Source organism: Chiloscyllium punctatum, chromosome 11, assembly GCF_047496795.1.
Source record: "Chiloscyllium punctatum isolate Juve2018m chromosome 11, sChiPun1.3, whole genome shotgun sequence".
NCBI lineage: Eukaryota > Metazoa > Chordata > Chondrichthyes > Orectolobiformes > Hemiscylliidae > Chiloscyllium > Chiloscyllium punctatum.
The window spans coordinates 28,588,255-28,614,496 of record NC_092749.1 but is presented as its reverse complement, the minus strand read 5'-3'; the positions used below and the strand labels follow the sequence as shown (position 1 = coordinate 28,614,496).

The following is a 26,242-nucleotide window of genomic DNA, read 5'->3' as shown; positions in this document are numbered from 1 at the left end:
AGTAAAAGGTAGACAAGAAAGGGTGGGATTTTTAAGAAAATAAATAATCAGGAAAATATAAGATTGGCAAAGATGCTTAACATATACAAAAGCAAAATACTGTAATTTCTGTAAGTAAAAACAGGAAATGCTGGAAACACTGCCAACAACAGTGGAAAGAAAAACAGACTTAACATTTCATGTGACTGTCCATGAGAACTTTCTGATGAGAGGATCACAGAAGTTTTCATGATGGGTCACAGATCTGAAACATTGCTCTGCTTAATAACTCTGTTGCTTCTATATTCAGGAAGCAGCATGAAGGACCTGCCAGAGAGAACAACCAACTAATAAAAGTATTGAACAAGTTGCAGTTTAAAAACTGACCAAGGTATGGATGGTTGGACAGCCTACAAGGAATACATTGTGAAATATTGACTTGCCTCAGCCGCAATGTACAAGTGTCCCATTTCATTTTACCAGATACATTTCTCGTAATGTGTGTTCCTCTTTCCAGGCAGGCTAGTTTTATGGATGTTGAAAGTCCATCAAAGCCTGGAAATCATGAGTGCTGTACTAGGAATGCAGGAGATCCATTCCCCATTCTTCATCTTCCCTTTGGGAGACTGTCCCAGTGGATCCCCAGCTGCAGCATAAGACCATAACATATGACCATAAGATAGAGGAGCAGAATTAGGCCATTTTGCCCGTTAAATCCACTCCACCATTCAATCATAGCTGAAATGTTTTTCAACTGTATTCTCCTGCCTTCTCTCCGTAGCCTTTGATCCCCTTACTGATTAAGAATCTATCTCTTAAAGATATTTATTTAGCTGTTGTGCACAGACAGCCTGAGGTCAGTGATGCCAGCTCTGAGTGGGAGACAAGCTTAGTCTTATCCTTTCATTTCTTCATGGGATGTAAGCTTTGCTGGTGATGCCAGTATTTGATGTCTATTTAAACACTAAATAAGCTTTATGCTCCTCATTCACCCAAGGTAAAAATCAATGCCTTTATTTATTTAAGGCACCAGCTTCAGCAGGATTCAGATCATTTGAAGATTAGTTCTCTCATGAGATTCCAATTAATCCAGGGGCTAAAGTAAGGCCACTTATACCTGACTTGGCCAACAGAAAGCATACAGGTGGTCAGTTAAAATCAGCCAGGCAACTCACCTACAAATTTCCCACCTAGAGAGAGAGCAACCAATTAATATCACTTTAACTCATACATGAAGTGTATCATCAGGCTGTGACCACATTATAAACTGTGCCTTGTGAAATGGAGTCATTTTGACTTCGACTTCCATTTTAGTTGTTTTGGCATCACAGGTAAACATTCATATTCCACCAACATATTGTTTAGATTTATTATGAATCTGGTATTATGGCAAAGATCAGATGTTCTTTTTTCCTGTAATGTTGACTGAGCAATAACTATGGGCCAGAACACACTTGCCCATTCTTTGAAATGATACTCAAGGATCTTATATACCTACCTGACCATGCAGGTTAGGCATTAGTTTAGCATTATGTCTAATAGGATGACACATCCATCACTTTTGTGTTTCTTCAGTATCAAACAGGATGGTCAGCATTGGTCTTCTTATATTCACTCAAGCTTTCAGAGTGGAACTCAAACCCAGAAACTTGTGGTTCAGAGGCAGAAATGCTACCAACTGCACTACATCTGCCAATAAAGCCGTAAGTGAAGCATCTGAGGCTGGAAGAGCACATTCAACGCAAGTTTCTTTTTCCCTTATTTGTCCACAGGTGTGCTGTTTTGGAATCTCACAGGAAACATTCAGGCCCTTCCTATCCTGAGCTATCTATTTCCCGCAAAAGCCTCCCAAAACTCCTGGCTGCAGTTTTTCTATACCATCAGTGGGCCTCCTGTCACTCCAACGATAGCCCGGTCTCACTCAGATGTCACATTTCACACATATGGAGCAAACAGCTGGCTGGCAAGACACAGATGTATCTCAGGAGCTTCAATTTCCCAAACCTCACATCACTGAAGTCCAGCACATTTGCCACCTGTCTCCTGGCCACCAGAATCTGACTGTTGGTTAAAACAGGGAATAGGTTGCATAATACTTACATACTACTGAACATGCACACTTTCTTTGCTCAAGATCTGCTCTAACCAGGATGAATGATCTCTGACACACAGTACCTGAACTCTCAAGAGGTAGTCCACAGTTGAAATGATGATATTGACTGTTGTGTTGTTGCCCGTCTGGGTTCGTAGATAATTCTGGAAATCTTTAGACAAATAAATCAACATTTTAAATGTGAGCTGGGATCCAAAACAATGATGTATCTTATAATAACTACAGCACATGGGCAGGTTAAGAATAACAGACTGATACTATTAAAATAGCAACCCAAAGGTAACAAGAGCAATCAATAATGATAGTCCAATCTGGAGTATCGAAGAATTGACCTGTTTTCTCTACATTTTTCTTGCAAATGTTTTGTGAGGCAATCTTGCTAATTTTATTTATGGAGGCCCTTGTCTTTAGTAAAAGAGAAGGTCTCATTTTATGACGTCTGGAGAGTTTTGCCACTTCTCGTTTACTGAAGTCTTATTATTTTATGTAGAGACAAGTTTTGTTATTTTTTCTGTAAGGGACGTCTTTGCTCTGTTTCTGTACAAAAAGGCTATTTTTATTAATCACTTTTGGTTTGTCTGGGTCATGTCACTCTTTAGTGCAAATTGGGATTTTACAACTTGTGAACATAGATAGGATTATTATTTTCTATAAAGAATCTCATATTTTTCTGTGTTTGTCTTTTCATAAATTTGTGTATGTGGGCCTTATATTTTACCATTGGGAGTCTGGCATTTTTATGTTTATTGTACTATGGATTGGTTTGGAATTTCGGTGCATGTGAAATTCCCAAATTTACATCTCGCATAATCTTACATGGTCCTTGAAATACATATCTGGTTTCCACCCCAAAGATTGTACATTCCTGGCCTCAATGATGCAAAAATCCTTTCAACCTCAAAGTCGGTTTTCATCACAATTACTACATCAATAGTTTACCAGTTAAAAGGCAAAACTAAATGTGAATACAAAAGCCATCAGTTTTTCAACTGTAGTATAATGCATTGTCCCTTGACCAATGAGCACACACGCAGCCTTTGTTACACACCTGAGTTGTGACCTTCACAGAGCAGCTGGAGAAATCGAAAGAGATCACACGTAAACTCATCATCCTGCATCACCTTCTCACCTACAAGATGTCAGTGATAGTGAGAGTGCAGTGCGTCAGTATCAGGAGCCTGGCAATGTGCATCCTAAATCTAAATCGTTTGCACACTTTTAATTAAATTACAAATATATTTATTTATATATATATATATATATATATATATACATATATATATAGATATATATATATATACCACCTAGTTTCCCAATATTGGCTAATCATAGCTACTGTTCTATCAGAAGCCCACACAGTGCACTTCACAGATAGAGAACAAATGAAAACAGCACGCATATGACTATTAAAAATGAAACCTGAAAACACTCAAAATAAAACACATGAAAACAATTTTAGAAGTTGACATGGCTATTGCCAATTTTTATTGACTCCCCTGAAATTATATATTTTATAATTATTTATAAATATATTCAAATACATAAACAAGACAGCCGTGTATATGCATATAGGCGAAACTGAGGACTGCAAATGCTGGAGATCAGAGTTGAGATTGTGGTGCTGGAGAAGCACAACTGGTCAGGAAGCATCCCAGGAGCAGGAGCATCGAAGACCTGATGAAGGGTTTACACCCAAAATGTTGATTAGCCTCCTCAGATGCTTCCTGGCCAGCTGTGCTTTTCCAGCACCACACTCTCGACCCTTGTTTATGCATGTGTAAGGATTTAAAATGCAAAACATTTGATGATTCATAATAATTTCAATTTTTCTAAAATGCACTAACTTGGTCAAAAGCAGAGACTGGCCTTTCATGATGCTTCATTAATGACATATTGGGAACATTGGGGCTACGGTGTTAATTAGGTTGCTTGCTTAGTTAAATATGTAATTACATGAGCTCTAAGGATGATGATTCTGCAAAGCTAGGTTCAGAGATATAGCTGCTTCTTGGTAATTTAGTTGTGAATCCAAGTGGGCAAGGAGTGTCTTACAGGACATAAGTTGAGATGATTGTAAAATGGTGAGTGCTGAATCTTTAATTTAAATTATGGTTCTTGATCTTTTCTTCAATAGTCTCATATTGAATCCAGTGTGTCATGCAGCTCTTTGAGATTGAACATGTACAGAAAAGGAAATTTACAGGAGCTTGCGTAAACTTGCAAATGTGCTTGAGATGTCCAAAACAATACTCCAGAATCTAACAGCCAAACCACGTTCATCTTAATGCTTTTCTTAACATTGATATTTGAATTGGCTGAGTTCAGGATGGATCTTAATGGAAGACAGGAGAAAATTGAACACCTGTATGACACTTGTGAAGATAATGGAATACATAGCTATAAAGAAAGGAAAGAAGCCTCAATATATTTTGATAAACTGAAATTTGCGGAGATTCCCCAAGCCGTATCTAATGTGATTCACTTGAAGTCTACTGTCAAAGAAGCAGTCCATTCCTCACAAACTCAGCATAGTTGGGTAATTGAACACTGTTCAAAGTTAAGTATTAAAAGCTGGTTCCACCACTCCACTGAGTACCCAGTCTTTGCTGTGCTGCCTCAGGAAGATTTTGAGCAAATGCCTGTGAGTATACTGTGGGAAGAAGGACATATTAAACAAAGGCTCATTGTTAGGCCACTGTTGTACTGAAAACATTGCTCAACTATACCGTATTTTAAACATTGCAAGAAAAGGAGGGTAGCATAAAGTATTTTTATAATAAGAAAATAATATTTGGTTGAGTATTCCAAGTTACAAACTTCAGCAAATGTCACTTTTGTTATGAAGGTGTAGGGGTTCTGCACCTTTAAGCACAGAGAGTCATAAATCTTCATAAACCCTTGTGTGTGGAATCTTTCAAATTGAACAATCACATTTAACCAAACTCAATGAAGGAGCAAACATCTGAGCTCAGTTTTAATCAATGAAACTAATCATCCGAACCAAACCTGTTGGACGTTGGCCATGAACCATGTCAACAATTCTAAAATATGAAGACAACTGACAACAAGTCATGGATGATGAAAAAGGCTAATGCTTAATGGCTTTATGACTTCACATGGGACTTTTCAGATGTATAACTACAGATGGAGTACAGTAAGTGAAACAACGATGTAGTGAAAAGAAAAACCAGAAATGTTGGTAGTTAGTGGAATGCGAATGCAATTACTGACTAATCTTAAACAACTTTGGCTGAAAAAACATACTGGATCCAGAAACATTGGAAATTATCTTTGTTCTGTGGCCATGGGCCTAGTGAAAGATGGGATTGATGTAATAGGATATTGGAATTACAATTAGGTTTCTCCAGGTTTCTCATGTAATTTTAATGCAAGATTGGGGTTGCTCTTCTGAAATGGTGTAAACAGCAATGCTATTTACATGGAGTAGAAACCACATCCAGGAGAGAAAACAAGTGCATAAATTGCTTCAGATGTTGAGCGGTCACCTCCGTTCAGAATCTTACACGTGTGATATTAAAAACATTTATTACGATTATCAGTACTCATAATTGACTGTTATTACAACTGTGAATCTATTCCAAAGATTTCAAATAGGTTGCAGAGATAGTTTGATCCTCACTAAACCTGTTTTCTCATTTTCAGGCACCGAGGACCTCAATGGAGGTGATCTATTTTTTTTGTTTCCATAAAAATAGTTTTTTTCAATTTTTTGAAAGTGGGACTTTTCTTGTTGACTACAATTCTCAACATGGTCAATGAAATTAGACCCTTGCAAAACAGCGTCCGCACTATGGAAACTTTGACTGAGAACTAAATGACCATTCTTTTCTTAAGACTAGTATATCCAGTCTGTGTTATGAAACATTTTTCCATTTCTGCAACCAGTATGCAATTCTGATTTCTGGAGTCTTATGTTTAACAGGCTGAACCTAAATAGCCAAAACAATACAAAGGCTTTCTGCCTGAACTTCACATTGCAAGATATGCAAAGGAACCCAGTTGCAAAATAGGGTAGATAGTAAAACACACAGTAAACTCACACAAAAAATGTCATCTGCATCACAACAAATAACCAGCGCCATTGCATTTTAGTTTTTAAAGCAACTGAAAAATTAAATTAGGTACAAAATTTAACACTAAAAGTCTTTTAGTTGTTACTTGCACATCGACAGGTGCAGCCATAAAGCCACATTGAATACACAACAAATACTACAGTAACTGTACACCACAGTTTGGCACATCCAACCACCGCATCACTGCCACTTAACGGCTCACAGTTCTTACATCTAGTGTGCCAGTTACTGTGCAAATCCTGAGAGAGAGGCAAAACAGATGTGAAGTTGGCTAAAAGGCTTAAACTTTTCTAAAGCAGAAACAAAGAAAAATATATGTTTTTTTTTGTATTAACAACTATGTCTAAAGAGTGCAAATTGGCAGAGTTCAGGACCTGTACAGTGCTGACACAAGGTAACAAAGGAAATGGCAGAGTTATAATTACCGCGCTCATGAGTGATGACTGAGGAGGGGAAGACAGAACAATTGAAATCAAAAGAAAAAAAAAGATGAGGTTAGGTATTAGAAATTATACTCAACTTCGTTCTAAATTTTATAAGAATCGGGTAGGTTGAAAGAGGGGAAAACAGAATTGTAAAAGTCACACGAAAATAAAACCATATATTAAAGAAACAGAATTATACACATCTTCTTAGTTCATATTTAATAAGTAACAAAGGGTTTATGTTATTTTAAAAAATATTTTTCAATAACTAACAAACCCTGTGTTGAACATTTATTTATGCAATGAATTCAAAATGAACAATTCAACACATAATTACCTTTTTTCAACAAACAAACACACACACACACACGCATCCTTATGCACAGGTACATAGGTTTAATATATAGTGCTGTTGAAAAGGTACTTGAAAAAATTGTGCAGTTCAAAAGTACTTTTTTTGTTCTTTAATATCTAATCCTACCACCTGCTGAAAATCGAATTTGATTGATTGGTTTTAGAATTTGGTAAGCAGTAACGTCTTTCTCAAACAGTGGTAGTTAGTGAGTGATTTAGCATTCATGAAACATAACATTATTTTTGGTACATTTTAACACAGTCACGTAACAAGTGAACAAGCGATAGATACATCATGACTAAATGGCAATGTCTATTGAATGGTATTTAAGAAAATTACACTGAAGGATGGTTCAAAGTCAAGATGAATAAGGACAAAATAAAAACAAATGTGTCCGACTTTGAAAATGGAAAATGCAGCAGTATGATTGGCTTGTGTATGAGCAAAATAGAGGCTTCCAGATCAAGTATGTATTGATAAACATTTTTGGAATCGTTCAGCTTTTGATCTCTAGGCTACAAAGTATACCACGAAAGATTACATTAAGCAGATACTTTTGTTCTGAGAAAGTAAAATGTGTAATCTTTTTATAAGTAAGGCTGCATTGCTGCTAGTGCATTGTGCATCTATTACACGTTCTTCTTTACTCAGTTTGGAGGTAGAGATTCATAGCAAATTTCTGACACTCATGGACCACGAATCACCATTTGCGGTCATGTATGATATGGCAGTCATCCATATGTATTTTAGTCGAAGAATTTCTTACTTTGTTTGATGGCAAAATGGATTAATTCTACCATTTCTTTATGGTAGAATTGCCATACAAATCTGTTCACGTGCTGCCATCACAAACAATATATAGGAATAGGAGTAGACCATTCAGCCCTTTGAACCTGTTCTGCCAGTTAGTGAGATGGCTGATTGGGATTCTAACTCCTCCACTTTGCCACCCTAATATCCTTGGCTAGCAAAAATCTATTTACTTCAAATATGACATGAATAACTGAGCTGCCAACCAATATCTACTGCAGGATAGAAAATGGAATAGTTCTATCAGCATTTGTGTGAAATCGTGTTTCTTAACTTTTGTCTCCAAAATGGTCTAGCTCTGATTTCGAATTACATTTCCAAGTCATTAACTTTCCAACAGCAGAAAATTATACCACACTATCAACTCTTTCAAAAATTCTAAAAAGCTCAGTCAAATTACCTCTCACTTTCCCTCATAATTTCATTCAAGCAGCCCCATTACATTTTGATGTGATGTACCCTCTCCAAGGCCTTTCCAAGGTGCAGTGCCCAGGTGTGCACACTACACTCTCAATATGATCTTACCGGACTTTCAGATGGAAGGAGAAAATCTTTCTTCTATTTACATTCTAGTCCCTCTGAAATAAAGGCTGAATTTCTAGTGACCTTCTCGATTTTGTTTTTTTTAACTTGACTGCTATATTTTTGTGAGCTGTGTATGGCAATTCCCAAAATTTTTCTCAACCCCCAGTGCTCCTGTAGTACGCTGAATCATTTTTTTGACTACTTCCCACTTTCAACTGCGACTTTACCAGGGAAGATTTCTGATTGGTTTCGTGTCACCATTTGATCAAAGTTAGCTTCACTATCACCCAGAATCTTAATAATATTACTTGTTCTTCTAGTAATTTGTAGGCCAATAGGTTTGAATTAGTCTTTGCAACAGGAGAAGAAATGTGATTGCAATTATTCACAGAGTATTTTTCAGACAATTGTCTTTTTACTCCAGGCTTCACTTCCATTCAAAGGTTGATATTTGAGGCTCAGAAATCACCGCTATATTGATGGCTTCCACTTGAAGTTAACCATATATGGACATATTATGATATACAAAACATATTGATGACTTTTAGCACGACTGTTTCTATTTCTTTCTATGGTTTGTTTATCCAAATAAAACCTTCAAATTGCAGGTATTTACTAGAATCCCAATGACAAACATTAGTGAAAATGCAAGTTCTCCTGACTTTGGAAATGGATGATAATGATAACACTTTTCTTGAAGACAGAGGGGAGAATACCTAAAAATTGCCCTTTTTGGCAAGGGTGGCAGATCTGAACATTCAGTAACAGAGCCATTGCTGTAAAATAGGCTGCAAAAGGTACCACAACTGCTGCACTGTAAATTTATTAACTATGTTTTCATATCATTTCCAAAAATAAATTCATCTCTCTTACCAAATAACTTAAGAAAGCATCAAGAGTAGTAGATCATCATCATTGTCAAGAATCAGTAGTAGATGTTGCCATTTACCACTCTTTCTAGATTTTGAAATATTGCAATGCAAATGCTTTACATAAACATACACTGCAGCGACTGCAACTTCCTTTTAGTTAATTAATTTCAATGATTAGTCATTTCTGAGCATTTTAATAGAATTTAACAATGTTTGAAACAGTGCTGGGATTATTGTCAGCTTGTGAAATACAGTTGCAAAGAGAAACCTAAGAATGGAATCCCATGTTCAGCTTTATAAATTAGTATTCCTAAAAAGAATACACATTTAGCTGTCATTAAATATTACCCTTTGGGTTTAAAATTATGCCATACCATCATGTAAATATTTACCACATATGTATAAAATTCTTCCATCTCTAAAGGAGGAATTATCCAATATAAAGCAAACAAGTTTACAGCTTTGTTAAATGAGCAACGGAAGACATTTCATACAAATGCATTAAATGTTTGCATACTAGCTAGTAATTCATGGCATTATTACAAATGAATCGTGTAATTTTCTTCACTTTATTAGAAAGCTTAGAAGAGATGACTAGAATACCAAATGGTGTTTCAGCATATACCTGATCCCTCTTCTGTCACCATGCCAAGCCCTTCTGCTTTGTTTTGGCGTTCGAATGCATTTAGATCAAGTACACTGCAAATAACAGAAATAAATAAAGAAATATATGTTTTTCAATCTTTTTGTGATTAAAAACACGAAAATGCAGGATTTTAAAAAATGCTGATCATGCTCAATTGATCTACAGATGATAAAATATTGATAGCTGTCAAACAGTAAGAAGTGTTTTTTTATCTTTTCATAATACATTACTGTGACAAACTCAAAATGCATATTTTGAGCTGTGTCACCTTTGAACTTAAAAGGGACTCCAGATTCCAAAAGGTGGATATCAAAAGCCTGAATATCTCAATCCAACCATTTGCCTCTTTTAAAAATTATTTTAAGAATTAAGCCTGTAATTAAAGATTTTCCACTTTTTTTTGAAGCTGTCAGTTACTTAAGGAAATGGGTAGGGAGAAACGGTGGCACTGTGGTTAGCATTGCTGCCTCACAGCACCAAGGTCCCAGATTCAATTCCAGCCTCGGGCAAATGTCTTTGTGGAGTTTGCACATTCTCCTGGTGTCTGCGTCGGTTTCCTCCCATAGTCTAAAGATGTGCTGGTCAGGCGAATTGGCCACGCTAAATTGCCCATAGCGTTAGGTGCATTAGTCAGAGGGATGTGGGTCTGGGTGGGTTACTCTTTGGAGGGTTGGTGTGGACTGGTTGGGCCGAAGGGCCTGTTTCCACACTGTAGGGAATCTAATCTAATATATCCAATAAATTATTGATAACCTAAGGCATCACTCATCAGCTATATATTTGAAATTCAGTTGCAGAACTGTGCAAGGGTCCATGCAGAAACACCTGTATTGTGTAAGTCATTTTAAATCTGTGGGATTTCAGGGTCGATACCATATACCAGTCATTCAGCATTTACCGCTTGGTCAAGGTATAGAGTGCAGTGGCTGTAATGAGGTCAGCCAGCTGGACCTCGTAGAATATGAGTTCTCTGATTAGGGCTGTTAATCCAGTCCAATCAGGGAGTCCTGGCTGACAGATATTCCTGATGAAGGGCTTTTGCCCGAAATGTCGATTTTCCTGCTCCTCGGATGCTGCCTGACCTGCTGTGCTTTTCCAGCACCACTCTAATCTAGAATCTGACAGATAAAAAAGCGAGTGTCAGAGGTATTGCCACTCTGATAGCTAACTCTGAAGAGGCAGTTGCAAAGTTAAGGACTGTTCATACATAAATAAAAGGTGACTTGGTGACGGGATTTCATACAGCATATTCTCTAAGTAAGCCATTCCCACCAGTAAATCAAAAAGTTCAAGAACCATCAGCTACACTGTATGAGGTGATCACAGTACTCCTTATAATCAATAAACTTGCTGAACTTTTCAGAATTCCCCAGCTCAAATGCGATACATCAGAACACTGACTTCCAAGAACTATCTAACAACTAGAATATCATCACCTGGAAGGACATTGCAGTTTGTCAAGGAAGTGTGTGCAGAGAAAGGGCTGCACAGCATTCCAAGTCATTGCGAATTCTTATATTTTGTGAAAATTGCACATCCACACAGTAGGGTCTTGTTGAAAGGCAAATCAATAAAATTGATCCAAATATTCATGGCACTCACAGATCAGCTGTGAATTCATCAGGTCACTGAATCCAAAAACTGTGTTTTGAAAGAGAACTTACTTTCCACTAATACCTTGGATTTCTTTAGTACTTAAATAATGATAAAACATAGTTGCTTCACAATCTAATATTTGGCTGATGCTGTGAAATCAGACTTTAAGAATGTAAAAAAATGGTTCTATTGTCAAACTTCTAAACGTAAGTGTAGCATCTGATGACTGAAAAGAAACTCACATAATAAATTAACAGCTGTGAATTTGTTCTGATTCCTAAGTAGAGTTGTTTTTGCACAACATCGCAGTTTCTTTACTGGTGCTTGGTCAAAACCCTGGAACTGTCTTCCTAACCACAGTGCGAGTATATCTATCCACTGACATCTCACCTTCTCTCGCTTTCTCAAAGGCAATTAGCATTGGGGAACAAATGCCTAGCCAGAGATACCCATATACCATGAATAGATAAAAGAAATCCCTTCATCACAAATGTTTTTTCATCCACCTAGTATCAGATACGCTAGCTGGTAGCAGTGACAAGAATATCTGGGATTTTGGTGACTGACAAGTCAAATAATGGATCTCCTGAACTAATAAGCGTTAATTATTGAGTGATAAACTGAGGAAGTATGGAGAAATTGTAGGATTAGCTAGTGAATTAACCATAATGCCGTATCAAATCTCTGTCCTACCTATCTGACTTTAATATTGTCATGACTGCACACAGTATACAAGAAACAACTGTCATCAACAATACTCAGACCATCAAATCAGGTATTAAAAAAATAAAAAGGAAATAAAGATTGGATTGAGAGCTAAAAGGAGGCAGAAAGGAAAGTAAGAGAGCATTTCAAAAACGTTTTGAAAATTGTTATTTTAAGGTATTAAGATTCCACATTTTAAAATTTTCACTTGCTGAGCGAGAACAGTTGATTAACTATTCTTAAAGAAATGGCACATAGTTAAACAAATATTCAAGCTGTAATTATGAATGAGATTTAAATTCTGATGTTGAATTTAGCAAATGCATAAATTCAACAATTTCATAAAATTCTGTGGGATATTAAGCACAGAATATGGTTTCCATAGAGTTAATAACCGAGTGGTCCAAACTGGCTCAGTAACTCATGGTTAATTTCCATTCCTGGGCTAATTCTTCCATGCCTCGGTAAACAGCCTATTTGCACATTAATAACAGCATGAATTGTTCACTTGCTGTTATTTTATCTGTGATTTTCTAGGTCTATACATGATTGATTCAAACGCAAGTTTTGTGACATGGATGACCTGGAGAAAAAAGACTTCCTTAAGAATGAAACATTGCATTCTCAATCCTGGAGTTACAAATACAAACATGATCTAGAGGTGAGATCTTTAGTGAACTGCTGAATCGAATTTAACTCAAGCTGGCCATATGCTGACCACAATAATTAAAAACTTGTCAAAGTAGAAAATGAACTAAAGGAAATGCCAAAATCCCGCTCATATGGAAGAAAGTATGAACTGGAGGAGGGCGTGTGGTAACCTTACCTGCAAGACTGCATGAGGCCAGCAAGACTCTGAAAGAAACCTACGTCCTTCTTCTCTTTTAGACAGTCAAGCATTTTCTGCAGAAAGTTAAAAACAGACCTCAAATGATGGACTTATGACTAGAAGTTGCACCTTTGTCCTGTATTAAATGCTTATTACAATTCCTATTAAAATCTATCACATGCAAAGGAGATAAAACATTTTCTGATGGAGGATGAGTCAAAGGAAATATATTTGAGATGATTAGACAAAGAACCAAGTATGGAGGTCCTATGCCACACTTGGTAACAATATTGCCTCTGAACCAGAGCTCAAATCCCTCTCACTGACTCAATAGCTACAAAAGGGCGCTTTAAAATGTGGTTCAATACTTGTTATGTAGGTTGCAAATCACATCATTTGCCAAAGGGACAAGAGAAATTGAAGATGAAATAAAATAAACAAGAGAGAGACGCAATGTGGATTCCATAACAAGTCAACCATGGGTAATCTGAATTGTTTGTGAAAATAAACTGACGTAATAGACAGAATATCTATGGATACAATTCATATGGACTTCCAGAGGCATTTGGTTAGTTCCACTTTCAGGAGATGACAATCTAACAGGAAAGCTCATGGAATTAAAGGTAAAACTCTGAGATTGGTCTCTGTTGCCTATCACTTTGTAAATCACAATCTCAGGTACTTCAAATTGGAGGAAGCAATACACAACACCTGATAAGGATCTGTGCTGCAGCCTCCATGACTCAGTATTATTATTGATACCCTGGAATGCATAATAGAGAGACACATCTTGAAGCTTACTGATAACAAAGATTGGTAGCATAGTAAGTAGTGTAAACAGGAGCAAATGTTTACAAAGACGCATCTTGCCCACAGTGAACAAACTATGGTTGATGGATGTTGTTGTATCATAAGGTTACCCATTTAAACTGTTTTCTAGACTCCAATTGTGGTATAATCAATGTTTGGTAGATTCATCATCAGTCCTTTGTTTTGGTATTCAGTCTAACTTACTTGTTGAACTGTTGAGTTTCCGCCATTTAGAATAGCAATCCCAAGCTTTAGAGTGGATGCAACCATCGGTCCCATTTCCCCTAAGGAAAATGACAGCAATTACTGAATACTTTTATTTACAAACCCATGTTAAACAACGGTACAATATCGCAGGTCTACAATTGAGCAATGACACGAGGTTGCTAGCAATAGCCTTAAATCTCTATTCTCATAGTTTTCGCAGCAAATTTCACAGCATTATGAGGCAAATATGTCAATGTTAAACATTTCACTTCTAGGCTTTCAGAAATTACAATGCAGGTGGATTCAACAATCCAGATTCAGCAAGAAAGTAACAATTATATGTTCAGAACAAATCCACAAGGAATTTAGTGATTAACTGATGTAGAAGATGGGAAGATCAAGGTCTCATTGTAGAATTTTCTTACCACAGGGACCTCTCTCAAAAAACTCTTGAAATGTCTCATACTGCTGGGTAGCAACTTAAAGGAGAATTAAATAAAATCCAAATCACCAAATGACAAAAGGGAACTAGCAGGGATCTGGGTGGCAGAACATTTGTGAAAACAAGTAATAATGAAAAAGGTATTGATCAGAAGATTTACCAGGATGTTGCCCATATGTAGAGTTTCAGATATGAATCGAGATTGGACAGACTGAGGTTCTTTTCTTTAGAGTAGAGGAGAGTGTGTGTGTGTGTGCGTGTGTGCGTGCGCGGGGGGAACATGATTGAGATGTATAAAGTTATGAGCTGCATAGGTAGTGGAGAGAGGAAAAAACTTTTCCCTTGATGGACGGATGGATCAATGATCGAGGGCATAGATTTAAGATAAAGAGCAGAAGATTTTGGGTAGATGTGAGGAAAAGGTTTTTCACAAAAGTCTGGAACTCATTGCATGTAGGGGTGATAGAAGCAAAAACGCTCAAAGCATTTAAGAAGTATTTTGATGTGCATGTGTGATGCCAACTTTTACAAGGCTATGGGCCAAGTGCTGGAAAATGGGATTAGAATGGTTAGGTGGTTCTTTTTGAACAGTGAGGAACAGAAAAATAACTGAAGAAGGAAACAGCCTGAAAAGTAAAGATTATCTCTGAACCTTTAAAGATTTTTCTTCCATTCAACATGTTTACCTGACCAGTTTTAATGGACAAAATGCATTTCAGGAGGAACTTTGATCAGAGTTTAGGGAAACTCTTTTAGCTGCCCTTGACCTACACTTGCTTACAATGAGCATGTTTAACAATATCCTACCAAATCCTTATCATTAATGAGTGTATCTCAGTGAGTTTTAACACTAGCAGAGATCAGAAACATTTGTGAGGGATTCATTTTTGATTTCACATCACACTTCATGAGTTCTCTGCCTGAAAGCAAATCCACCACCCAGCCTCATTGCCTCCACTATAGGTATTGCACAGAAGCAGACCAAGTATCTACCCCAGCTGGAGTAGGATCACCCCAGAGATCCATCTGGTTGCATTGCCTACCAACTAAGCAACCTGGTCTTCCCAAGGAGTTTGAGTCACTGTGGTAAGATATAGTTTCATGAACAAATTGTAGCTTGGAGCTATGGATAGTGATGGAGAGACTCCAACTGCTTTCCATTGTAATGCTGACCTAAAATCTCTCTCAGTCATCATCTTCTATTGGTATGTGTTGGAATGAGTTACAACTGATACTCAACCTCTTTGGCTGCATTGTGAGTAAACCATCCACGTATTGGTGTAGGTCCTGAATTCAAAGTTTCTGGGTCAGAGACAGGGTTGCTACCACTGCCACACAAGATTCCTTCCCCTGTTGTACGGATAGGAATGATTTATTGCTTATGGTAGAAATGGCATAGAGCACTTTGTGAAGGACACACAGCATTGTATCTTGAATAATAATGACTGCCAGAAGACCAGGGACATTATTGCCCCAATCTTCATGGGGTAGAATTTCCAAACTGCAGGAAGGATTGTTGATTGGCAGCTTCCCACAAATGTGACTTCTTTCCCACTAACATTTCTTCAAAAATATTCAGGTTAATTTAGGATATGACTTCAGTGCAGGAAACACCATATGACTTATGACTCAGTTAAAGTAACTGGTGTCAAATCTGAAATTGCTTTATTTTTGTCATAGTTTACAACTGAATTATTCATTTCTGTCAGTAGTGGCATGATATACATTTTTATCTCAAAAGTTTAGTCCTCTTCAATAAAAGGAAGTTCCATTATCTCCAATAAAGGTTTATACTGGATTTAAAAAGTTCACTCTGTTTTGCTCTCTGCACAGATCCAGTCAGACTGCTAAGTTTTTTTCCACACTTTCAGTTTTTATTTCAGAATTACAGCATCCTCTATTGATGGAATTTTAATTCATAACTAAAGGCCATTACCCTTGACACTGGTATGTTAATGGCCTTTTCATAGGGTGCTGGGAATTACTTTGGATGAAGATAGGTTTTTTTTTAACAGTGAAGCTCCATATAACCCTTAGTTCATTTACCTTTGCTGGCACTGATCATCTGCAGAACCATCTCAGCAGCTCCTCGGTCATGGAGTCTCGCTTGCTGATACAGAAGCTTTTGCTTCTCCATTTCCTTCTCCTGAAGAGATAGAAGGCAGGTAATCAAATGAAGGTAAATCAAGCATTTTCTTTTGTCCAACAAGAAGACTTTGCTTGTTTTCAAACCTAGGGCTCTATGCTAACTTCTCAGGCCATACATATTTGAGGCCTAACACTGGAATTTCGACTTTGCTGTTACCTGTATGCAGTCCATCTTTGCAGGAGGCCGACACATGAGGTCAAGACGTCTGCCTCATTGTTTTTCAATAGTCATGCTAGTTCCTTCAACCATCTTAGAGCTGGAGTATCCTTTTTTGAGGAGATTGCACAAACAAATGAACTGACTCAAAATAAAGCCCTTTCTAGCAGGAATCTGGCATTCTCTTTAGGTCGTGTACGGGGATGTCAACAAACACAGTTTTTCGCAGGGCAGACTAGAGAAACTTTTATCTTCTTGCTGTAGGATGACGTGAGAAAATACTTGCTGCACTTTAAGCCTGTTTACACCAACACACTGTGGTTCACAACTTCCAGAATAGCCACGCTCAGTATGTGCTTGGAATCTTAGGTTATCAATCAAGCGTGATTTGGAATGTTGATGAAAGAAGGCGCAAACATTTTTGACTTGTATTGACTAAGCATTTTCCAAATCCCAAAATGTTTGAATTTGGCTAGCGTGGGACAGAATACATGTCCAAAGAGCGTGTCATCTTTGTTTCAGCCAAATCACAACAAGCAACTAATGCAAGGGTATTGTTAGCTCCCAAATGCACCATTATATAATTGCTGTGAGGGAGACCACAGCAGATCTTTTTCAGTGGTGGAGGATGGAAACAGGCTTGACAAGACCCCTGACGCAAATGTGGATGAACAAATCCGAATTCCTGGTAGATTTGAAGCCTGCAAGTCAGCTATAAAGAGGATACCGCAGCTTGGATGGGACAAAGTTGGATACCAACAGAAGACAGTCTAGAGCCCTGCAGAGTACAGCAGCGTTGGGCGTTCAATGGCACGGCTGAAAGCTGAACACATGGGGGTGTGAAACAATTAAATCTGCATCATGTGCAGACAAAAGAAACTTTGGGAGACATGTGTGGCTTATGAGGAGCAGCAGCAGTAGCAGCAGCAAAAAGCAAGTCGTCATGAAGCTGGTTTTGCTGCCTTTGTGTTCTATTGGAATTATTCAGAAACACGCTGAAAGAACAAAAAATTCAGATGGAAGAGGTTTAAAAAAAAGAAGGCTTTTACAGGAATCTATCTATATATAAAATAGAGGGGATAAAAGGAAGAAAGGACACAAATGAAAAAGGTAATGGATTAGAAACAAAAACTACTGAAATACTGTAGATGACACTAACACAGAACAATTAGTGGGTTTTTGTTTGTTTTCTTTTCTTTATTTTTTTTGTTTTACCAGAGTCGTTTCCCAGAAGCTGCCAAATTTGTTTCGTAAATCTTTGATTATATCAAGCTGCAAAAACAAAATTAATCAGTTTTTTGTCATTTCCATGTAGCAAAAAAAAACTCCTTGTCTGGAAGAAAATGGTGATCAATCTAAAATGGGAGTGCAAAGTAAAAGTGCAGCCTTGCTTCACTTAGCCATGCCAAAATCTGACAGTTTTGCCTTCATTTTCAACCCCTTCCTCAGTAGCTACACAGTGAAAGAAAACAAAATTCTGTCAGTTCATAAGTCTTTTATTTTTCAGTAAAGCTGCAGCATTCCTTTTGTCACCTTAAAGGGATGGATTTGCTACTTTTTGCAACTTCCCTTCTTTCAATTATTTTTACTCCTCCTTTAAGAACACAGGAACAGCACTGGGCCATTCAGCCCATTAAATCTGCCCTGCCGTTTGACAAAATCATGGCTGATTGAACACTTCAGTGCCTTTTACCCACCTCATCCCAGTAACCTGGAATAGCAGTGGCAATCAGGAATCTAATAATCTCCACCTTAATCGTACTCAAAGACTGAAATTCCACAACCTTCTCTAACAAAAATCACATCAAAGTGACATCCCCATTATTTTAAATTGTACCACGCCACCCCCATTCGAGACTCCCCAAAAGGGGAAACACCCTACCTGCATCAACCCTGTCCATTTATATTTAGGTGCAGTCTGTATTAAGTAATTGGAGGTGATGAGCACAGCTGGCTAGATGACTAGCATGTAGTTCATTCAGAATAATGCGAACAGTGAGGGTACAAGTCCCATTCTGGCTGAGATAGACTTGGTATCTGTTTCCTTGCTTTCACCCCTGAAAGTGGTAGGCAATAGCAAACTATCGTTGAAGATAAAACCACCAAGGCAACAGCTCAGGATGAAGTAGACAGTGTGCCAAGGACTTGCCTTCATGCAGAGCACAACAGCACATTCGAAAGAAAATTAGGTACAACTTCTCAACTGTAAAGATCGTTGACAATAAGAGTGAGGAAACATATGAAAGTGAATGGGCATCTAAATTCCCCTCTCTTTGGGTGGTGAGGGAAAGGTGAAGAGCATCATTTCGCGTCTTACCATGTCAATTGGCTGGGACTTGTAATTTATTATTTTGAAAGCTCAATGCAGTAAAACTGGCATTATTTTCACCGATTGTAAATATAAAGGGCTACCACAATTAATGGCATGCATTTTCCTGTCACTGATCAATGAATGGGACCCACTCTGAAAAGGTTAGATTTTGTCCAAACAGCTTGATTCCCAGCAGTTGCTGCAAGTGGGAGGTAAAAACAACATGATGCATTCTTCAGGGTATCTGGTATCTAACAGAACAGGCAACCAAGGGTATATCTCATTCCCAATTAGAGAAATGTTGTGAAATGAATGAAGCAGAGTCTGAACCAGAAAGTGCAAGTTAGGACACTGAATGAAACATCAAATCAAGTGCAGTAAATGCAATAAAGAGAAGGAAAAAGAAGATTGGATTAAGAGAAGCAAAAGCAAAACAGACTAGAAGATAAAAATAAAAAGCTATTACATCCTTTTTAAGGACAACAATTTGCGTTTATATAATATCTTTAATGTAGTAAATTGCCCCAGTTGCTTCACAAGGATGTTAGCAAACAATATTTGAGATTGACCCATCTAATGCGATATAAGGGCAGATGGCCAAAAGCAATTGCTTAAAGACATGGCTTCAAAGAGCTTCTTAAAGGATGAAAATGGGTTAAAGAGGCAGAGCTGTTTACAGAGAGAATTCCAGAGATAAGAGTCTTGACAGCTCAAGGTGCCAAAAGGTAGAGCTATTTACAAAATGAAAGATGCTGAAGAAGCCAGAATCAGATCAGCGTAGATACCTTGGAGGGTTACAGGGACATAGCAAGAGCGAGTCTGTGGAAAACTTCAGACATGAGAATAATACAACTGAAGCTGGCTTAACTGGAATCCAATGCAGGTCAGAGAACCTAGAGGCAAGAGGTGAGTGGGGCGTGGTTCAGGACAAAACAAATCAATAGCTTCAATTTCATAAGAAATAAAGCTAAAAAGATTACTTCCATTTTGTAACAGTTTAATTCATTTTCAGTACCAGGGTACTTGACTGTTAGTAACTAACATTTACCAGGCCACTGTAATGGGTATTTAGACTTTAAATAATTCAAGCTTTACTTGTTGTAGTGAACTTAGTTTGTGCTTAATATGCAAGGACTGAAATTTCTGCCCATTCATTTCAAGACAGAATGCAAGATACTGTTCTCACAAAATGAATGGCAAAGGGTATCAACTTGGACAACAATTTTCAGTTTTTATTATTATGAAGGTTCATGATATATGAATATTGTTTGTTGACAATTTGAGATCTAAAGTGGAGGCAAAGTTGATCTTAGACTTTCAGTTCTGTGAAGATCGCACCTCCAATTTTCCATGGGTCAGAAATTAATTTTGAATAGTAAATTGAAAACAGCATTTACAAGAAGTCACATATTTCAACAGAGTGACCAGCAAGTAGCCAATGGAAGATCATTTCAAGCTTTTTTCAGGATTTGAATATTGTGACCACCAGAGGGGGGGGGAAGTAGTTTTATGCAGAAGGAAGAGGCCCACTAACAGCAGATGTGCTGCTATTAACAGTCCCCAAGCAGTCGGAGCTAGGGAGGTGTTTAAAGTCATTGAGGAGATAGCCCCAGTGGCAGAAGGCTGTGGAATGTCTAAGAGAACACACTGGGCAAGACTTTTGAAAATGAGTCCAGGGAAGCCATGCAAAGGATAATAAGCTGTCCGATGATCATGGGTTAGATCCTGAATATTTTTAATTTTTCAAATTCCAATTGTATTTTTTAAAAGAGGGCTGATGCAGCCAAAAATGCCCGTGAATATAATTTGAGTGGCTGTCTGCAGAGAGCGAACTGCCGAATGTCATACCTGCAATATGATGGCAATTTCAAATTATAGCCCTTCAAGGAGTGGATGAGGCAAGTCAAAAGAGCCTGGACTGCGATCTCTTGTTCCTATGTAGATAACAAGGGCTGACAATCACTTGCTCAACAGCAAGTAGTCAGGCGGACACATTTTATGTTTTCCCTTTAAACAATAAACGGGTTTAGAGTTAAGAAACCAAATGCAACTCCACTGAAGTGGGCTGGTGGGATTGAATATCCTTGTGTGTATCAGCCTGGGTTCAAGCATTCAAGTGCCATGAAGATTACAGTCAAAAAAACTATCCCCTAGTTACCCCTGTGCTGCAGGTAAAGGGAGATCTTCATACTTCGAGTGCTGCCAGCCATTAAAAAGGAAACAAGACAACAAAAGGAATGCCAGAGTTCATCCACAGTAGAAAGGACAAAGGGCCTTGTTCCATGCTGTAAAACCCTATGACTCTAAAAAGAATACTAACCAATCTATTAAACTAAGGATCAAAAAACCAACCAATCAACTAGGAATGTCAAGGCTATAGGCAACCTCTACTGCAATGGACACAAATTTGACTATCCACTCTTTGCTAACAATTCAGAGATTGATCCACATTTGTTTCTTTATAACCTCTTTTATAGATTCATCTCCCATTTCTAATTACAGAGCTAATTCCTCTTGCATAAAGTTATTAATAAATTCACTCTTTGTCGACTCACAAAAGCCTGTAAAAATGGTTAGGGAAAGGAATGTTTTTAAATTAATCTTTTTGTGACCAGCAGAGGAGGTGGGTGAATAAAGAAGAGGAGCCAGTTCATAGGTGTCTGTTAACTATAGGGATCTCATAATCTTAGAGAAATCTATAAAATTCTAACATGACTCGACAGGGTAAATGCAGGAAGTATGTTCACAATGACCCTGGAGTCCAGAACCAGGAAAACCTGTTTAAAGATTTGGGGTAGACCATTTAGGATCAAGAGGAGGAGAATTTCTTTACCCAGACAGTGTTGAGTCTGTGGAATTATCTATCACTGAAAGGAATTGAGGCTTTTGAATGCTTTCAAGATAGAGTCAGATATAGTGCTTATGGTTGAAAGGATCAAAGGTAATGGGGCAAAGTGGAAAGAGCCATGATCATATTGAATGTTGGAGGAGACTCACAGGACCCAATTGTCTGAACCTGCTCTGAGTTTCTATGTTTCATCCCTGCTCACATGGGAGCTTAACGGTTTTGGGTATTCCATCTGGAACCATAGCAAATTGAGGAATCTCACTGGGGCTGGGTGCAACAGCAGAATTAATAATTTTTTTAAGGTGTCTTGAGAGACAAAAATTGAAGAAAATTTCATCTAGTGAAAGCACAGCAGTTTGCTGAAAAGAAACTGATTATAGCTGTATCAGCTGAGCAAGAAGCTTTAGTGTGGAGAACAGGATGACTCTTTACTGTGGTTTGAGTGGTTGTCAGGCTATTGCTGGGATCACAGGGATGAATCTTTCTTCTGGATGTTTGTAATGAGGTTTCTCAAATAGTTTTTATCAGTTGTAACATAATTCAGATTTTTCTCTTTGTATTAAACATTGGTGTTCTTTTATTAAAAGTAGATATGCAGTCTATGATTACATTGAGCTCTGTGGTAAACAAAAAAAATATAAATCTTAAGGACCATCAATCTGGGTCTCAGTGTTAGATCTGACTTGTCCAGTAATATCAGCAGCTGGGATGTAAACAATGTTTAACTACATTTCTGCTTGGATCTACAACTGTGTGATTTGTCCATCAATATGGTGGTTAGCATTATACTTATTTTACTGAGGTAAAACTTTGGAGCAATATGTTGAGGAATTGGCATAACATTTTCATCCAGCATTTCAAACTTGGAGGTAACACGGTTTGACGTTCGAGACACCACCCACGCCCTCCACCACCTCCAAGACTTCCGTTTCCCCGGCCCCCAACACCTCATCTTCACCATGGATACCCAATCCCTCTACATCTCCACCCGCCATGACCAGGGCCTCCAAACCCTTCGTTTTTTCCTCTCCAGACATCCCCAACAGTACCCTTCCACTGACACTCTCATTCGTTTGGCCGAACTGGTCCTCACCCTTAACAATTTCTCCTTTGAATCCTCCCACTTCCTCCAGACCACACGTATGGGCCCCAGCTATGCCTGTCTCTTTGTTGGCTACGTAGAACAGTTGATCTTCCGTAATTACACCGGCACCACTCCCCACCTCTTCCTCCGCTACATTGATGACTGCATTGGCACCACCTCGTGCTCCCACAAGGAGGTTGAGCAATTCATCAACTTCACCAACACATTCCACCCTGACCTTAAATTTACCTGGACCATCACTGATACCTTCCCTTGACCTCTCCATCTCCATTAATGACAACCGACTTGACACTGACATTTTTTACAAACCCACCGACTCCCACAGCTACCTGGATTACACCTCTTCCCACCCTATCTCTTGCAAAAATGCCATCCCGTATTCCCAATTCCTCCGCCTCTGCCATATCTGCTCCCAGGAGGACCAGTTCCACCACAGAACACACCAGATGGCCTCCTTCTTTAAAGACTGCAATTTCCCTTCCCACGTGGTTAAAGATGCCCTCCAACGCATCTCGTCCACATCCCGCACTCCGCCCTCAGACCCCACCCCTCCAACCGTAACAAGGACAGAACGCCCCTGGTGCTCACCTTCCACCCTACCAACCTTCGCATAAACCAAGTCATCCACCGACATTTCCGCCACCTCCAAAAAGACCCCACCACCAGGGATATATTTCCCTCCCCACCCCTTTCCACCTTGCGCAAAGACCGTTCCCTCCGTGACTACCTGGTCAGGTCCACGCCCCCCACTACAATCCACCTTCCCATCCTGGCAACTTCCCCTGCCACCGCAGGAACTGTAAAACCTGCGCCGACACCTCCACCCTCACCTCTATCCAAGGCCCTAAAGGAGCTTTCCACATCCATCAAAGTTTTACCTGCACATCCACTAATATCATTTATTGTATCCGTTGCTCCCGATGTGGTCTCCTCTACATTGGGGAGACTGGGCGCCTCCTAACAGAGCGCTTTACGGAACATCTCCGGGACACCCACACCAATCAATCACACCGCCCCGTGGCCCAACATTTCAACTCCCCCTCCCACTCTGCCAATGACATGGAGGTCCTGGCCCTCCTTCACCGCCGCTCCCTCACCACCAGATGCCTGGAGGAAGAACGCCTCATCTTCCGCCTCAGAACACTTCAACCCCAGGGCATCAATATGGACTTCAACAGTTTCCTCATTTCCCCTTCCCCCACCTCACCCTAGTTCCAAACTTCCAGCTCAGCACTGTCCCCATGACTTGTCTGGACTTGTCCTACCTGCCTATCTCCTTTTCCACCTATCCACTTCACCCTCTCCTCCCTTACCTATCACATTCATCCCCTCCCCCACTCACCTATTGTACTCTATGCTACTTTCTCCCCACCCCCACCGTCCTCTAGCTTATCTCTCCACGCTTCAGGCTCTCTGCCTTTATTCCTGATGAAGGGCTTTTGCCTGAAACGTCAATTTCGCTGCTCCTTGGATGCTGCCTGAACTTCTGTGCTCTTCCAGCACCACTAATCCAGAATCTGGTTTCCAGCATCTGCAGTCATTGTTTCTACCTGGATGTGTTCTATTAGCCTAACTGTCAATGTTGTACACAATTTGCCAATCTATATGTCAATAGATTTTTTTTGTGGCAACCAATATGTAAAAATGTCAAATTCCTTGCTACATTTTAGAAAGCATAACAGGATGCATCAAAGCAATCCAAACTGATCATCTCAACAATCTTCAGCCTGATTTTACAAACGTGATAGGATTTAGAAGTTATTCTTCCAGTACCAAGTCAAATTTATCTTTTGGAAGTTAAATCATCCTGAAAGCAATTCCTAAATTATTATCGATAACCCATGCTGTGTGGTTGTAAAAGGACTACTGCAACCTTAAGAACAGCAAATTAAGGGACTGTGGAGTTGGGGGTTATAATTACCTTTGGATATTAACATAAAGCATGCAAATTGTTACTAAACATTGGCATTAGATTACACCTTGACAGAGACTCAACGAGTAAAGGATCTGTTTTGCAACTCTTTGATCATTCTTACTTTTTACCATCCATGTGATGACTTTCTGGTCCTCACTGGTATCCAGTGATGGTTCAATTATACATATGAGGAAAAAGTGGTGTAAAAGATTGCAGATTTGGCAATGATGTAATCTAATTTCAAGAAGGAGATGTGTGGCCTCAGGAGCTAAGGTTCTACATGGAGACATCAAACTAACAAACAAATGTCACCATACGCATTCCAGCTTCTCATAATTTATCAACTGTGCATTGCTGAAGTTGAACATCAGATTCAATATAAAATAAGCAGCAATTCACAGGGGGAGAGCTCAAAGCATTTGGCGTTAAGCAAGAAGGTCTACAAAATGAAATTAGTTTAGACATAAAATCTATGCAAAACATTCTGATATGTATCATCTGAAAGACTAATCGTGAAAGCTCTTACTTCAAAGCTTTTGACTTCTTCCTCGCCGTCCTCATCTTCTTCTACATGACAGCTCTGCCATAAAAGAAAAGTAAATGTCTGGTTAAAATGAACTTCAATTTAAACACGAGACATTGTAAATGGCTACTTTCCTTCCATATGAACTTTGACCTCTGATTCAAAACTGGTCCATTATGTCCACTGCATCTCTTTCTTGCTGCAAAACCTTTGACTCGGACACTACAAGTTCAGGAACCGAATGCACCAATGCAAAAGGGGCAGCAACAGAGAGCCATGAAAACACAACAAATAGAGAGAACATCTCAAAGTGTTATCACTGACAATACAAAATGAGAAGCAGCGAGAGCCAGAGATTCACAGTCAAGAGTTTAATTTCTTTAAGCATTAACGGCATTGCATTATTTAAGCAGATAAACAAGTCTAAGAAAAAGGTGATGTCAATGGCTCACTCGAGCGCTAGAAAGGGTGAAACCAAGATAGAATGGTAGGAAAGGGTAAAGGTGAGCTCAGGCTGATAGAAGAGGATGAGGATCAGTGCAGCATGATAAAGGTCAGGGGCAAAGCAGCAGAAAAGAACAGCCTGTAAGTTGCACAGAAGAAAATCAGGAAGTAACATCACAACTTGAGGTGAGGCAGGGGGACTATGTTACAGACAAATATTTAATTTAATTTAATCTACTTTTTATGTAAATCTGTCAAGCAAGTAGTTAAGAAATTGATTAAACACATCAACTTTAATGAATTAAATAATTACTACTAGAAATGATAATGTAAATGGGGTGCATAAATTGCAATAAAGTGGAGTTTGTGCACAGCATCGTATG

The 26,242-nt window shown here is 38.7% G+C and overlaps 1 protein-coding gene across 2 annotated transcripts in view; it reads right to left on the bottom strand.

Annotated features, from left to right (window-relative positions):
• ryr2a (ryanodine receptor 2a (cardiac)) overlaps nt 1-26,242 on the bottom strand; it is a 758,045-nt gene that overhangs the window by 72,020 nt on the left and 659,783 nt on the right. Inside the window, exons 77-84 of one of the 2 annotated variants that reach the window (XM_072580564.1) lie at nt 25,419-25,472; nt 16,455-16,554; nt 13,964-14,043; nt 12,947-13,023; nt 9,799-9,872; nt 6,612-6,629; nt 3,141-3,221; nt 2,155-2,243 (exon numbers count right to left, since the gene is read on the bottom strand). In XM_072580564.1, the coding sequence (XP_072436665.1) occupies nt 2,155-2,243; nt 3,141-3,221; nt 6,612-6,629; nt 9,799-9,872; nt 12,947-13,023; nt 13,964-14,043; nt 16,455-16,554; nt 25,419-25,472 (573 nt within the window). The remainder of the gene's footprint in view (nt 1-2,154; nt 2,244-3,140; nt 3,222-6,611; nt 6,630-9,798; nt 9,873-12,946; nt 13,024-13,963; nt 14,044-16,454; nt 16,555-25,418; nt 25,473-26,242) is intronic. The other variant, XM_072580565.1, reaches the window with a different exon arrangement.